The sequence below is a fragment of the Phyllostomus hastatus genome, unplaced genomic scaffold (assembly GCF_019186645.2).
Source record: "Phyllostomus hastatus isolate PE091 unplaced genomic scaffold, TTU_PhHast_1.1 phas_contig_40, whole genome shotgun sequence".
NCBI lineage: Eukaryota > Metazoa > Chordata > Mammalia > Chiroptera > Phyllostomidae > Phyllostomus > Phyllostomus hastatus.
In genome coordinates this window covers 37,062,154-37,077,217 of record NW_025333872.1, presented here as the reverse complement: position 1 = coordinate 37,077,217, position 15,064 = coordinate 37,062,154, and the positions used below count along the sequence as shown (strand labels likewise).

Here is a 15,064-nt window from a genome sequence, read left to right as displayed (position 1 = left end):
TTATAAAATGCAATAATCTTAAACAATCCATAAACAACATGCTTAAATCCGAATAGATGTTTCTCCAAAGAGGATATACAGATGTCCAACAGACATATGAAAAAATACTCAAAGTCACTAATCATCAGAGAAATACCAACTAAAACCACAGAGAAGTATCATCTCATACCTATCAGAATGGCTATCATCAATAAATCAATACACAACAAGCGCTGGCAAGGATATGGCGAAAAGGGAATCCTTGTGCACTGTTGGTAGGAACACAGATTGATGCAGCCACTGTGGAAAATAGTACAGAGGTTCCTCAAAAAATTAAAAATGGAACTGCCTTTTGACCCAGCAATTCCACTTCTGGGTATATATCTAAAGAAACCCAAAATGTTACAGGGTGCAGCCAAGGGTGGGGGGTGGGCAAAAAGGGAGTTGGAATGGGATCCAGAACTCAAGGTGTCCAGGAAATATTAGGATGTTCTCCCCGCTCCCAACAGGTGTGGGTTGGGGAAAGGGGCACATGGAGCAGGAACATGCAGAGCAGTTTTGTACAGTGACAGCTTTGTAGCTACCCTCTGGAATGGTCATTTAACATATCTATAACCTTTAACTGGTTACATAGATATGTTATAGCTGTGGCCATGCTCTGAGCCAGGGGGATGGAATTAACTTCCCCACCAAGACGTAACTGGGGGGCAGATCCCCAGAGTGACAGCACCTGCATGGGAGCTTGGAGAAGACTGGCTCCATGACATGGGGCCACACCTGTCAAGACCCAAGATGATAGCTCAGTAAAGCTGTAAGGATATGGGAGTGCTGGCAAGTGTAGCTGATTGTGGGAGGAGTCGAAAATGGGGCTGCAGAGGAGGACTGGTGCGGAGATTTAAACCAGACGTGGCAGCCATTGGCGAGAGGACCACAGCCAGTGCAGGAGGAGAGAATCACTCCGTCTTTAGTAGAGTGGGGGCTTCCGCGCAGCCCCGTGAGGGAGAATCACTACACGGCTTTAGCAGAGATTCGGGTGACACAGCTGATGGTGCCAGGAACCGAGGGAGGCCTACCAGCCAAGATGGATTACTGAGAAGAACTGGGGGCTGCCTGAGCCACAAACTTCTATTTCTTTTTCTGAGATATGGTACCCCAGGCTGGGCAAAGGGGGGAAGGAAGAACTCTGTGTGTTTGTGGGTGTTTTAAGGGACTTTGGGATTTTGATGAAGACATTAGGTCACTACTTTAAGTCTGTACAGCATTAAATAAACATTTCCTTTCCTTTTCACAAATCTCTGGCATTGAGAGATGTCTTTCCTATAAGGCAGCGGACATAATGAGCCTGGGGGGTTCCTTTTGGTAATTGTATACTGTGCCCACCTTGGCCCCTGTGTGTGTGGGTGTGTTCTGTAACAAAAAAACTAACTTGAAAGGATATATGCTCCCCTATGTTCACTGCAGCATTATTTACAATAGCAAAGCTATGGCAGCAACCCAAGTGTCTATCAATAGATGAGTGCATAAAAAAGCAGTGGTACATATATACAATAGAATATTACTCGACCATTAAAAAAATGAAATTTGTGGCAGCATAGAAATAAGTCAGAGAAGACAGATACTATATGATTTCACTTATGTTTGGAATCTAAAGAACAATATAAATGAACCAACAAAACACATTGGACTCATAGATACAGAAAACAGACTGATGGCTACCAAAGAGGAGGGAGTTCAGGGTACTAGGTGAAAAATGTGAAGGGATTGAGAAGCACAGATTGGTAATTACTAGTCATTGGGATAAAAAAATACAGCATATGAAATATACCGTATTTTGGCGTATATAATGTGCACCCACAGTTTTAGCCCAAACTTTCAGGGAAAAAATCTTTCGTTTCAATTTTGTATTTATTTTTCAATTTTTTAATTCAACTTACAAAGTTCAACAAAACTAATTATCATTTTTCCAGGATATTATTTTGCATACGGATATTGTTATTGCTTTCTAGTTATACTTTTAATGCATAAACATAAATAAAGGAATTAATATTTATATAGATACATAATTAGTACTACCCACATATAATGTACATCCTTATTTTTCCTCAAAAATTTGGGCCAAAAAGTGCACATTATACATGGCAAAATACAATAGTTAATAATATAATAACTGTGCATGGTGCCAGGTGAGTTCTGGAAATATCAGGGGGAACACTTTGTAAAATACATGATTGTTTAACCATTATGCTGTATACCCGAGACTAATACAAAATAATGTTGAATGTAAACTCTAATTTAAAAAAATTAAAAATAGATAAAAATATGACTGGTTTGAGAAATACTACACTTTTCCATTGGGTCAACAAATAAATATAAGTGTCAACTATGAGCATAGCTTTCGTTTCGCCACCATGGCCAAAAAAGGATGTTCAGACAAATGTATTTGGAAAATCAGGAGAAAAGGAAATTACTTCAAAATGAGTTAACCAAAAACAGGATTCATAGACATGGTGGCATTTGAGCTAGGACTTGATAGATATGATTTAGTCATGTAGAGACAGCATTTGAAGAGAACAAAAGCCTAACGATACAAGCCTAAGTGGTGGCAACTTTTAAATCTTGATTTTGGTGGTGGTGACATGGGTGTGTACATAATATACAAAAAAATGAGTGCAATTATATGTAAATATTTCCTTAATAAATTTGATACCATTTCTTTGACCTATGCAATGAAAAGTCATTGAGGTTTCCAGCCTGACTAGCTTCAGTGGGGGATGGGGGAGGTGAGCACAATAAATAGAAAAGGGAAATCACATTTAAAGGTAAGATCAAAAGTACTTATTTCATATAATAAATTTTCATAAAAACTGTTTACAATTACATAAAAATAGCAGCTCTTTATTTCTACATAACAGTTTATTTTCAGGGAGAGAACCTATCTAAATTAAGGTTCACTTATTAAAATTAAATGTTACTACGCCCAACCCCCAACCCCCTCAAACAAAGGAATACAATAATAACACTCATTCCTAACAAAGTAACAAAGAATAAAAGTAGTAGTCACCAGGGTTGTGTGCTAGTGATACCTGACAGAATTTAGCAAAATTATTTAAGATTGTATCTAACACTTAGGTCCTGATGATAGAGAAATTGAGAAACTGTCTTAGAATGTGCCTTTTAACCTCTAATTCTTTTCAATGACCTGACCTCTTAACATTTAGTTATTAATTATTAATTACATTTCAAGTGGCTTTTATTACAATTCATAGTTTAAGAATTCATGACTAGGCAGGGAAATCATTCATAGTAAAAAGTAATGCCATTATTAACAAGTCTTTATTTGTTGGATCTTTATAATGCCATTCTTAATAATGTGACCATAAAATCAAATTCAAAACATGGATTATGGTTGTAAAAAAGCATGAAGAGACTAGAAAAAAAGAAGATACACTTCTGCCATAAATCAAAGCATTAGGTCCACAGAAACCCAGGTGGATCCTTAATATTTTAGTAAGGAAAATGTAAGGCTTTGTCATACCAGTTAGTTGCCACTAGATTTTCATGCCCCAGAAAGCTTAACCTGAAAGCTATGTGGGCACTTTTAGAATTGAAGGGGGACTCAGCTCATGTACTACAATTTTTAAATTGTCATTCTACATACATTAAATTAAGTCAGTTCCTGGAACTGAGGTGAAATGGCATGCAACAAAACCAGTTTTACCATAGGATGATTGCCATGAACAGGTTCCTACAGCAATGATATAAGGGAATGAAACTGAAGGAAACAATGTTATTCAAGACCTTGTTGTAATTATAGTTTAGGAGATGTTAACAGGCTGGCAATGAGAAAACAGGCTCTCTGCCCAAAGTTTAGGAAGCGCTTCAGTAACATTCCCAAGGATTTACATGCATATAAGCACAGGAGTAAAAGTTTTGAGAAGTTCTGCAGTTAAAAGCAAATGAAAAGTTAAATTCTTGATTAAACCCAATGTGCTCCCAAATTTGGGGGGGACAGTGAGCCTATTATTGATACTGTTCAGAGGGAAACCATCGGTTTGGAAAACTCTGATCTTATGAAATTACCTTAAACAGATGACAAAACTGAGGCCTACAGACATCGTAACAGGTTACCAGAACAAAGGACTTGAATGAAATCTCTCATTCCTAGGCTAGAGCTCCTTCCACTAGTATAGGGTTCCTTTGATTTTATATAGTGAAACATTTAATTAACATTTAGTTTACATTTAACATTTTTGTTATGGTGTCGCATTTTCTAGTTTCTGTACTAACTTAGGTGTTTTTACTTCTTCCTTCACAACTCTAGTTCCCAATGATCAGGTCCACCTGGAGATTTGCTATTGTTTAGCAATTCTAGGGAATGATGTAGTTCAGAGTGGTAGCTGAAAGTAATCAATAAAAATAATTTGTACAACTGGTGTTAATTCATTCTTGTTATAAGTCCTGTCAGCACAAAGAATCACAGTGCGTTGTTTATCAGGTGGTGAGTTACTTAGCATCAAATGCTGACATGTTATTTATATTAAAATTAAGATCTTCTGTCTGCATAGAAGAGAGCCAACAACATCGAAATTGAGAGACTTTTGTTTTTCTCTAGTTTAGGGTTTATGTGTCAGGCAGTTTCCTAACGTGTGTGTGATAATAAAAATAAGTTTTGATTACTTTAACTACAATCTCCAAATCAGATTTTTCCAATCTTTATGTTTCTCAAGCTCCATAGGACTCTAAGATAATGTAAGAATAATCAACACAAAGTTTACCTAGCTTTAAAAATGTATAGTTGTGTCAGTCCCCTCCCCATAAGGGTAGGGGAGACTGGAGGAGACTGAGCAAGTAACTATGGTTGTGTTGCAACTTCAAAAGCCTTGAGAATCAAAGGTGATAACTGTTAACAACTTCCTTATGACTAATCTGACTTCCTCTAATAAACTTCTTGCACTCCTTTCCAACCCCCACAAGGACCTTTAACTATGGCTGGCACTCCTGTCACAATATTAAAAGGACCCAACAAATCGATGGCACTGCACGAAGCCTTGATTCTGCCAACAAAGAAGTAACCTCGAGTGCCTCTATCACACAGGTGCGACCTCCCCTCTGGCACTGCACACTTCTCGGCCCCAGCGCCGGAGGCTCTGGACCACTCACCCGACGCCCCGGCCACGCCTGCGGCCACCGCGCCCAGAGCGGCCCCCCAGCCTCCTCTTGACTCCCGCCCGGGGAGCCCCGCGCAACTCCCGCTTCCCGGAAACCGGGGTAAGGCCACCAGGCTCCGCGGCACCAGGCGGGGCCAGGGCGGCAACACCCCCAAACGCCACAGCAACCTGACCCGCGGGGATGGCCCCGCGGCTCCAGAAAGAACCAGGCCGAGGAAGCCACTCTCGGCCAGCGGCTGGCCTCGCGACCGCTTTGGGGGCGGGGATACTGTTACCTGCTGCCAGCTCGGCCGCTCCCCGTCAGCGCCGCTCTCCTGGCAACCGCCGCAGCTACGCGGAGGCCGAAAGCCGGAGGGCCTAGTGACAGCTCCCAGAGTGCACCGCGCCGGCGCCCTCGCCCACGCTGGCGTTGACGTCGACCACCTCGGTCTCCGCCTCCGGTCCTTTCCTCGTCTCCAGCGCTAATTGTTGCCACAGCGCCCTCACGCGGACCTTCAGGCAAGCAGCCCAGGGCCACCAGCTGCGGGAGTGGGCCTGGAAAGGGGTTCGTTTAGGGCAGCAGGTGTTTTCAACTCGCTAGCGCCAGCTCTATCCTGCTAGAGAGTTTGGAGGGATGCTAGGAATTGAAAACAGCTCTTAAATATTACTTAAATAATTATTTAAATATAATTTAAATAATATCTTTGTATTCCTTATAAAGATCTTGAGGCTCAGAGAGTTTAGAAGGCTTGGAAGGTTAGGAAACAAACTGATCAGCTTTGGTCTGTTTGATTCTAAAACTCTCTAAATCACAGTTACTAAAAGTAGGATTGCACTGTTTGCAATGAAATGATTTTTTACGAATATGTAAGTATATAAAATATAATTTTAAAAAATAATCAAACGTCAATTATGTCAGTATTTAAGCACATAAACAGCCTTGAGAATTAAAGGTGGAAGATATGAGTAGAAATCATCACTCTTTAACACCATTATTTGAGATGGAATAGCAGTAAACTTAATTCTTTCAACTGTGTTGCTGAATATTGTGAGGGATAAAGAAATTTGAGAAAGCAACGTGATAAATGTTAAAATTCCAAATATCAATTTTAGAAAAATTGTCTTAAGCTAGTGTCTCTAAGGAAGTGTCTTTATTATTTGGAAAATCTTCCAATGAATGTTTGGTGTGTGGTGATAAGGACATTGAAATTATAAAGTAGACCATGAGTAAACATACAATCTTCTGTATATAAGCATTCACTCTTCTTGTTTTTAAAAACTAATAGACTCTTGTTTTTAAAGAATTCTTATAATGCTAGCATGGCCTTATATTTTAATATGTCCCATTATAAGTACATGTAAATACTTATAAGGTATAAAGTTTGTATCAAACATTCCAAAATTATCTTCTGGTAGTAATGAAATTAAGATTTCTCAGAGTTTTTTACTTCTGCAAAAGCAAATAGTGAATACACATGGAATCATTCTCCTCTTCCTTTTCTCAAAGGTTATAGGGATGGCTAATCCTGTGGTTCATGTTACTGGTTTTACCACACTCTATTCTTCATAGGGAACAGAAAACATACATTTTTGCAATTGTTTACATCTTGGAGTGATCGTGTTTAACTTGAGAAGCAATGCCAAGTCAATCCTGGACATCTGTAGCCTCAAACGGAGGAGAGCTACCAAAGGACCGATTGACCATAGCTCACAAAAATGAGATTATCATTCATAAAAACAAAATAAAACACAAAAAAAGATAAAGTGGATTTGGGGTGGAAAATTCACTTGGGCCTCCAGGGGGAAAGCCGCCCTGTATTGCCTTTGTCCATCATCTCCCTCTCTTCCACCCTCAACCCTATCCACGCTAGCCAAAGGAATGTACACCGAGCCTGATTTTCAAAACCATTTCCAGAGAAACTAACGCATCAGGTCTTGCCCATAAGAAGCAGAGTGGGAGGACAACTGGGCTCTCTCTGCCCACTTTCATTAGCGTTCAGACCCAAAATCTTATTTGAAAATACTCACGCCTCTCCGATCGAGTCATCGAGGCGGCGCGCTCTCCGCCAGGCAGGTGGCGCTGTGGGCTGGATGGCTGTTTCAGCCAAGCTATCTGGTCCCGGAGTCCGGGGCCTCCGCCGCCGCCACAGCCGCTGGTGCAGCTTCTGCTCGGGCTGCACGTGTACTGGCGCTCCCGGACCTGGTGGCTCTGGGTGGCTAGGATCTCTGGCTGGGCGCCAGCCACGGCGGTGGCGGCAGAGATGCACGTGTTCCTGGAGGTACGCAGACAGCTGGAGAGCGCGCTGCTGATCCTGGGGTAAGGCTGGGGGTGAAAGTGTGGGCTCCTAGGCTCAGTGCCTGGCTCGCTTTTCCGCTACTCGGAAAGTCTCCGCCTCCCTAGGAACGACGGTTTTTTTTCAATTTCTTTCCTGTTGCTTAGAGATCTCTCAATTACTCCGAGAGGAGTGCCGCCTCTCCTGTAGTCCCCCCCACCCCGATAATCTCATCATTACCTGGGAGCTTTTTAGAAATGCACCCTCAAGCCCATCAATAGACCTTCTGAATCAGAACTTATATTAATTTTAACATGCTTACCAGAATTCAGATGCATATTAAAGTCTGAGGAGCACTGATGTAAAACACTGATGGCTATGCCCGGCGTTTCCAACAAAATAGTGCGGGGGTGGGAAGCCCCTTCCTTGCGGATTTTTGTTATAAGATACGGGATCACCGAAGTGAGAGCTTCCTGTTTTGTAAATAGAGTGGGTGGGTTTTTTTCCCCTCCCCAAATTGTTCTATGTAGAGAAACTGACACAGTCGTTAAAAACGTGTTTAGTACAATGAGTGACTAACAAAATTGCAGACTTACTGGAGTTCATTCTTTGATTCATGTTCCGAGTTCCAGTGAGAAGTCTGAAAACGATTAACTTGTTATTCACTACATAAACAAGAAAATGTTAGGAAAAAGTGTTCTTTTGTACTATGTGATCCCTTCCCCTGTACCACTGTTTCAAATAAATTAAATGTTAAAATCCTTAAAATATTGTTACACAGCGCCACTCTGAGGTAGACTGGTGCTCAGCTTTCTCTTTTCCTTAAATTGGCCAAAGGTGTGGCAGTTTTGGAATTTGCGTGAGAACTGAATTCAAATCTCAGCGTCTTCACAAAGGTAGAATCATTTAATCTGATTTGTTTTCCACTGTAAAACGGGGATATTTAGTTCTCTTCTATCTCTCAAATCATGAGTTCAGATAAGTATCTTTAATTCCATTTTACTTTGTAGGGTTTGTAGGAACCCAAACCTTACACAAAACAAAACAACTTCCCTACTTCCTTTCATCAAAGGGGCCCTTCAGGGTTCTCTTGGATTAGGAGAAGCTACCAAACAGTTCCCCGAAGTGTTTGTACCATTTTACACTCTCACCAGAAAAGAATGAGAGTTCCAATTGCTTCACATTCTCGTCTACATTGTGTTGTCAGACTTTTTTTTATTGTAGTCATTCTCATGGTATAAAGTGATATCTGGTTGTCATTTTAATTTGCATTCCTTGATTGGGTACCTTTTCATTTGCATGTTGGTTATTCATATATGTTCCTTTGTAAGGTATCTTATAATTTTTTGGCATAAAAAATCAGATTGTTTGTCTTACTGTTGAATTTAAAGGGCTCTTTATATCGTCTGGAGAAAACACCTTTTTCATTTCTGCCATGTGAGTATGTGAATATTTTCTCTCAATCTGTAACTTAAGTTTTTATATTTTCTTCATAGTGCGTTTGATGAACAGAAAATTTTAATTATGAAGTCCAGTTTATTGCATTTTTCTGTAATGGTTATTGTTTTTCATGTCTTAAGAAATCTTTGCCAACCTCAAGGTTATAAAGATTTTTTTCCTGTGTTTATTTTTAGGAGTTAATATAGTTTTAGCATTTACATTTAGGTCTGTGAATATGTCAAATTTATTTTTGTGTTTGGAGTGCGGCAGGGGTCAAATTCTTTTTCTTTTCTCCTCTAAGGATATCCCGTGGTTTCATTGCCATTTGTTAAAAAGACTGTCATTTCTCCGATTGAAATAACCCAGTGTCTTTTCAGAAATCAGTTGACTATACTGTTTGCATGGCATGTCTTTTTCTACCCCTTTACGCTCAATCTGTGTCTTTATATATAAAATTTTTATAGCATATACTTGGTGAAAGTTTTTTAAAACCATTCTGACAATTTTTGCATTTTAATTAGACTTTTTAGTTTATATATTGTTATTTACAGTTAACAAATTACATGATTGATTTTTTTTTGTTCCCATTCTTAAAAGAAATGCTTGTAGCCTTTCATCTTTAGGTATGATGAAGTTGATTTTTGGCTAATCTGTTTGGTAGATTGCATAGTTCCTTTCTTTTCTAGTTTAAGAGTTTTAATCATGAATAGAAAAAACATTTTGTATAATCATTTCTTCATGGATTGTGATAGTGATATTTTCCCTTTCATCATTATATCTGTTAATTGCACTAGAAAAATCTATTTATGTTAAACCATCTTAGCATTCCAGGGGTAAGTCTAAGCCATTCATTTATTCAATCACAGATATTTACTGAATTCCTATTCTGGTGCCAAAAACTCAGATTCTAAGTCCTGAGTATACAGGTGTGAACAGAAACAACAGCAAAGACAAAAATACTTCCTTTCATTGAAGTTATAGTTTAATAGTGGCAGTGGGTAGGTAGAAAATATACAAAATAAACAAAATGCTCATTGTATTGAATACAGATAAGCACCTGGAAAAAAATAAAATAGAAAAAGGGATAGAGAGAACAATGACAAATGTCGCTTTTGCATTATTCCAAATGCAAAAGCGACATTTGAGTAATAAACTGAAAGAAGTACGGTATGGAACTCTAGGGTACTGGTAAAGACTGTTGTCCTCTGAGTGGGAAAGGGTGCTTAGTTCCCAGGGATGTGGGTGGGCTGGTGGAGCATGTAGTAAACGGTCATACAGTGAATGGTATGCTGGTAAATGTTTAACAGCTTGCTCTCCATGAAAACAAAGCAACCACACAAACACAAACCTCCCTGATTTGCAACACTCACTGATTCCTACGGTGTAAATACTTTCACTGTGTGTGGTGTCAAAACTATCAAAGTGAGTTCACCTGGATTGCAAGATGCCTACAACTTGAACAGCTGGCTCTGGTGAGACCTTTCAGTGGTCTTACACACCACTGAAAGGATGTCAGCTGGTACTCACAGTGAGATACGATATTATTGGACAGTTTCAAGCAAAATATGAAACCTGAAAGAAACCAAGTGAATAGTGGAGAAAGCCTCAAGTTATAAAAGGTGCCAACAACTGGAATTTCAAAAACTTTGTTTTGGATCAGTAGCAAACTTGAGAGGAAGTTGTTGTCATGCCTGAATATGTTACTATGGATTTCCTACAAATAAGGACATTTTCCTACATAACCACTATGCAACCCTCTAAATTGGGAAGTTTGTTACTGTCACCTTATACTCAAACCTTGTTCAAGTTTTGCCAGTCATCGACATAATATCTGTAATAGCAAAAGAATCCAGTTCAGGATCACGCATTGCATTTCATTGCCATGTTTCCTTAATCTTTTAGAATGTGGAAAAGTTCCTCAGTTTTCCTTGACTTTTACGATCTTGACCCTTTTGAAGATTTATGGCCCAGATATTTTGTAGAATACCCATTCATTTGAGTTTGTCTCATATTTCCTTAAAATTAGGTTCAGGTTATACATCTTTGGCAGGAATATGACAGAAATGATTCTTTGTTCTCATTACATCCTATCAGATGGCATGTAATTTTGTTCAATTAAAGTTTGTATTTACTTTGAGATCTTTTGATAGTATATAAATACCCCGTTCCTCATCAGACTTTCATTTTATTCATTTACTTATTTACATCAGTATGGACCCATAGTCCTTTTTTTCCCCCAGGGGGTTTTTAATCAAATTACACCAGATGTGGCCAGTGGTGGTACCTTTAAGATGATTTCTGTGTTTGTCTGACATGTCCCAATCATTTGTTGATTGCTTCTTTACTTTGTTGAACAGCAAGGAGTTCCAGGCTCATCTCATGCTTTCCCTGTTCCAGCCTGCATTAAGTCATTTTCCCAAGGCCCCCTGTTTTGTTTGTTTTTGTTCATTTGTTTTTAAGTAGAAACTGATCTTTAGAGATCGAGATCAAGATCTGGGTGTGAAGTGTGCTCATTACTATTGGGGTGTCACTTTTCCCAAGCCCATTAGTGAACAGAACTAGAGTTGGTGTGTATGTGTATGTGACATATATGTGATATTTATGTGTGAATGTATGTGTGTATTTATTTGTATCTGTATCATACATACACATAATACATATACATCTATATTTATTACCGTATCTGTTTATATCCATTGAAAACCATGATTTTACACTGATATCCCCAATTCCAGTCTGCCACCGTAGGATCCATTCTGGTTTTCTCCCTTTTCCTCTTTGTGACTCTGTTCCCCCATAGTGACCATCCTGGCTTTCGTTATCCTCATGACACATGTAGTCACCTTCCTGCTGTGTAACTCATATTCCACTGATATCCTTTGCATCTTCCTTCTCCCAGCTCAGTGTTGACACTATCCTCACCTGCACGGGCTGATTGGACTGAATGTTGGTGTCTCCTCAAAATTTGTATGTTGACACCCTAAGCCCCAATATGGTGGTATTAAGAGATGGGGCCTTTGGGAGATACTCATTTTAGTTGAGGTTATGAGGGTGAAGCCACCATGGTAGGAGCCGTGCCTGTACAAGAAGAGACACCAAACATTCCTCCCTCTGCAGTCTATGGATACAGTGAGAAGGTGGCCATCTGCAAGCCAGGAAGAGAGCCCTCCATAAGGACCAGACTTGCTGGCAACTTGGTCTTGGACTTCCCACCCTCCAGAACTATGAGAAATAAATATCTTGTTGTTGAAGCCACCCGGTCTATGGTATTTTGTTATAGCAGCCTGAGCTAAGATAGGATCTGAGATCCGCTGCTGAGCTCTGGGGCCGGGGGGGGGGGGGGGGCTGCTCACAGGCAGAGGGCCTCAGATTTCCTTCTCATTTTTCTTGGAATCTGACATCCCTGGTGGGTGGTCTCTTAGCTCATAGACTCTATGGTGGATGCCCTCCTCACCCAGCTGGGTTTCTCAACTTTATCCCAGGCCACTGGGCTTCTCCCACCTTTGCACAGATGCCTGCCTTGCTCAACACTACGTAATTGGCTTAATTTTTCAGGAAGGGTAAGGGGGAGAGCCGTAAGCCAGAGTGGGGGCTTAGGAACCCAGTACTGACCCTCCTGGCACTTCCAAGTGCCAAATGGAAATTTGAAAACCACTGAAGTAGCAAAGTGGGAAAACTATCTTTAGAGCAGTTGTTGGCAAACTATGGCCCGTGGACCAAATCTAACCATGGCCTGTTTTGGTACAGCCTGTGAGCAAAGAATGGGTTTCACATTTTTTTAAAGTGTTGTTAAAAAAGGAAAACATGAAGTAGTATATGCAACAGAGGCTGTATATGACCTGCAGAATCCGAAATATTGACAATCTGGCTTTTATATAAAAAGTTTTCTGACCTCTGCATTAGAGGATTATTATTTCTTAAACTAGACTTTTGATTGCCAGAAAGGGAGTTGAGGGGAGGTAGAAGTAAGAAAAGGTGGGGGATAAATGGCGATGGAAGGAGACTTGACTTGGGGCAGTAAACACACAATACAATATACAGATGATGTGTTGTAGAGCTATATCCCTGGACACATGCGCGGGCGGTGTTAAAGACTCAGTCCCCACAAAAGGGCAGGAGCCAGCTGCCCCCACCCTGCCCCGCCCAGCCCCATCGACTCCGACTCCCATCCCTCCTCCAGTCCTCTTAGCCCCAAATTGGGCCCCCATGCATTTCTGGGCCCCCATTCTGGCTTTCTCCCCCAAGATCCCCCAGCTCCAGGATACACAGAGGGGAGACCACAGAATGCCTCAGAGGTATCTCAGGGGTTGGGAGAACTGGGAAGTTAATACATTACACCTGAAACCTGTATGATTTTATTAATCAATGTCACCCCAATAAATTCAATAAAAAAAACTAGACTTTTGATTCAGGAAAAGCTTTGGGTTTTTGATATTCTGTATTGCCAATTAAGTGCAGATTCATATACTTTCAAAAGGAACTAGCCAGAAGATAGACTTAAGATTGTCTAAGGCAAATGAAGAGGCCTAACCAAGATTCAGACCTTAACACATGGTGTGACCTCTGCACTTAGATGACATTCCTAACAATGTTCGCATTCTGAAGTTAGGCGACAGAAGTGGATGGCCTGTACCTGCTGTCTGCTTTTCAGAGGGAGTCAGGGTGCTCTGCCCCTCTGGTACAGTGTTAAGCAAATTTTGGCTTCATATGAGGACCATTTCTATATGTGTTTATCTCACTTTGTGCTTTGGTTCCTGGTGGACAGGGACTGTGTTTTACTTTTTATTGCCTAGTATTCGTATTCACTAGATTTTCTTAATTAATTTTTTATTCTTAATATTGACAAGACAGTTTCTTTTCTCCTGTACCTTTTATTTTACATAATTTCAGTTTCCTTATCAATATCCTGCATAGTATATCAAATAACAATACTTGAATTTACTATAAGTAAGACATTGTAAAGCTGGCCTCAGAAGCAAGACTGTTTTCACTCATCCATTCATTATTCAACTAACATTTAGTTAGTGCTTGATCTCTGATAGGCACTGCACCCCTCCCTGTGTTTCCATGGTACCCTGCACTTGTCAGGAATAAGTACAATGTAGTTTTCGTTGATCCCTTGATCATTTCTGTTTACTTTCCTGGAGCAGGGTAGAAAAAATACATTGGTAATTCTTACCTTCCCAGTACCTGACACATTAGAGAACTCCAAAAAGATGGTTTGAATGATGAATGAGTGAGTGAGTGAATGAATATACAAACCATGCTAGGATCAAGGGATGCAAAGATGAATAAGCCACTGTTTTGTGCTGTCTTGTTGAATTCTCTTTCCAAAAATATTTCAAAAAACAAGTGCATGACATTTGACAGGCCAGTGTTTGAAGAAGCTGAAGTCGGAGACTCGTGTGAGGAAGTAGGGGGCATGAGGAAGTGGACTGGCAGGTTGTGCCAATGGAATGGCTCTGGCAGCAGCCACAGGCAGGTCCAGGCTGCAGTAGATGGAGGAAAAGCTTTAGGAGAGAAAAGACAGTTGGGACTCAGGATCATTATCACTGAAAAAAAAAAAAAAGGCACATTTGAAAGTGCATCATTACCATAAAAAAGAAGCAAGAATAAGATATATGTCCCAGACCTTTCATGTAAAGTGCTCTATGACCTGATCTAAGTCTAGTATAGACCCTTTTTTTTTTTTTTTGGTTTGGGTTTTTTTTTTGTTTTTTACAATTGGTCCACTGTTATTTTTCTGGGATAGTTAACTTTAGGGCTCTTGTTGAAGAAGCACAGAGAAATCCTTGCTTGTTTTTGTTTCTTTTTTCATGTGGTGTTTAGCAATGAAAAATAATTTTTTGTGTGTTTTATTTTTTATTACTAGAGAGCCAAAGGAAGGAGGCATGCCCATGGATATCTCTGTAACTCCATCCTCCCTTCAGATGAAAACCCCTGAAGGCTGCACAGAGGTCCGGCTTCCAGCAGAGGTCAGGCTTGTACCTTCTTCTAGCCGTGGGCTGCGGTATGTTGCCGGCGATGGACTGCATCTGCGGCTGCAGGCGCAGGCAGAATTCAGCACAAGTATGTAATGCTAGCATTCCTGTTTCTGCACTAACTTTTTCATTATAAATGAAAGGTGATTTTTCCTTTAAAAAGTTGAACTTTTCCCAGGTGAAAATAGCTGCTCATCAGTGACATGGAAAGAGCTGAGGGTCAAGAGGATCTAGGTTCTTTGCC

At 40.3% G+C, this 15,064-nt stretch overlaps 2 protein-coding genes across 7 annotated transcripts in view; one reads left to right on the top strand and one right to left on the bottom strand.

The window, feature by feature from the left end:
* The window catches only part of DOP1A (DOP1 leucine zipper like protein A), a 110,229-nt gene extending 104,590 nt beyond the window's left edge, over positions 1-5,639 (bottom strand). For 5 of the 6 annotated variants that reach the window (XR_006786109.1, XM_045842624.1, XM_045842628.1 and 2 more), the window contains exon 1: positions 5,423-5,639. The gene's annotated coding sequence lies outside the window, so the exon portion shown is untranslated. Of the gene's footprint in view, positions 1-5,139; positions 5,380-5,422 lie in introns of those variants that run through there. The other variant, XM_045842625.1, reaches the window with a different exon arrangement.
* A 1,628-nt stretch (positions 5,640-7,267) lies between these two features.
* The window catches only part of UBE3D (ubiquitin protein ligase E3D), a 138,794-nt gene continuing 130,997 nt past the window's right edge, over positions 7,268-15,064 (top strand). Inside the window, exons 1-2 of the mRNA XM_045843639.1 lie at positions 7,268-7,443; positions 14,712-14,908. Of these exons, the coding sequence (XP_045699595.1) occupies positions 7,388-7,443; positions 14,712-14,908 (253 nt within the window). The 5' untranslated portion in view covers positions 7,268-7,387. The remainder of the gene's footprint in view (positions 7,444-14,711; positions 14,909-15,064) is intronic.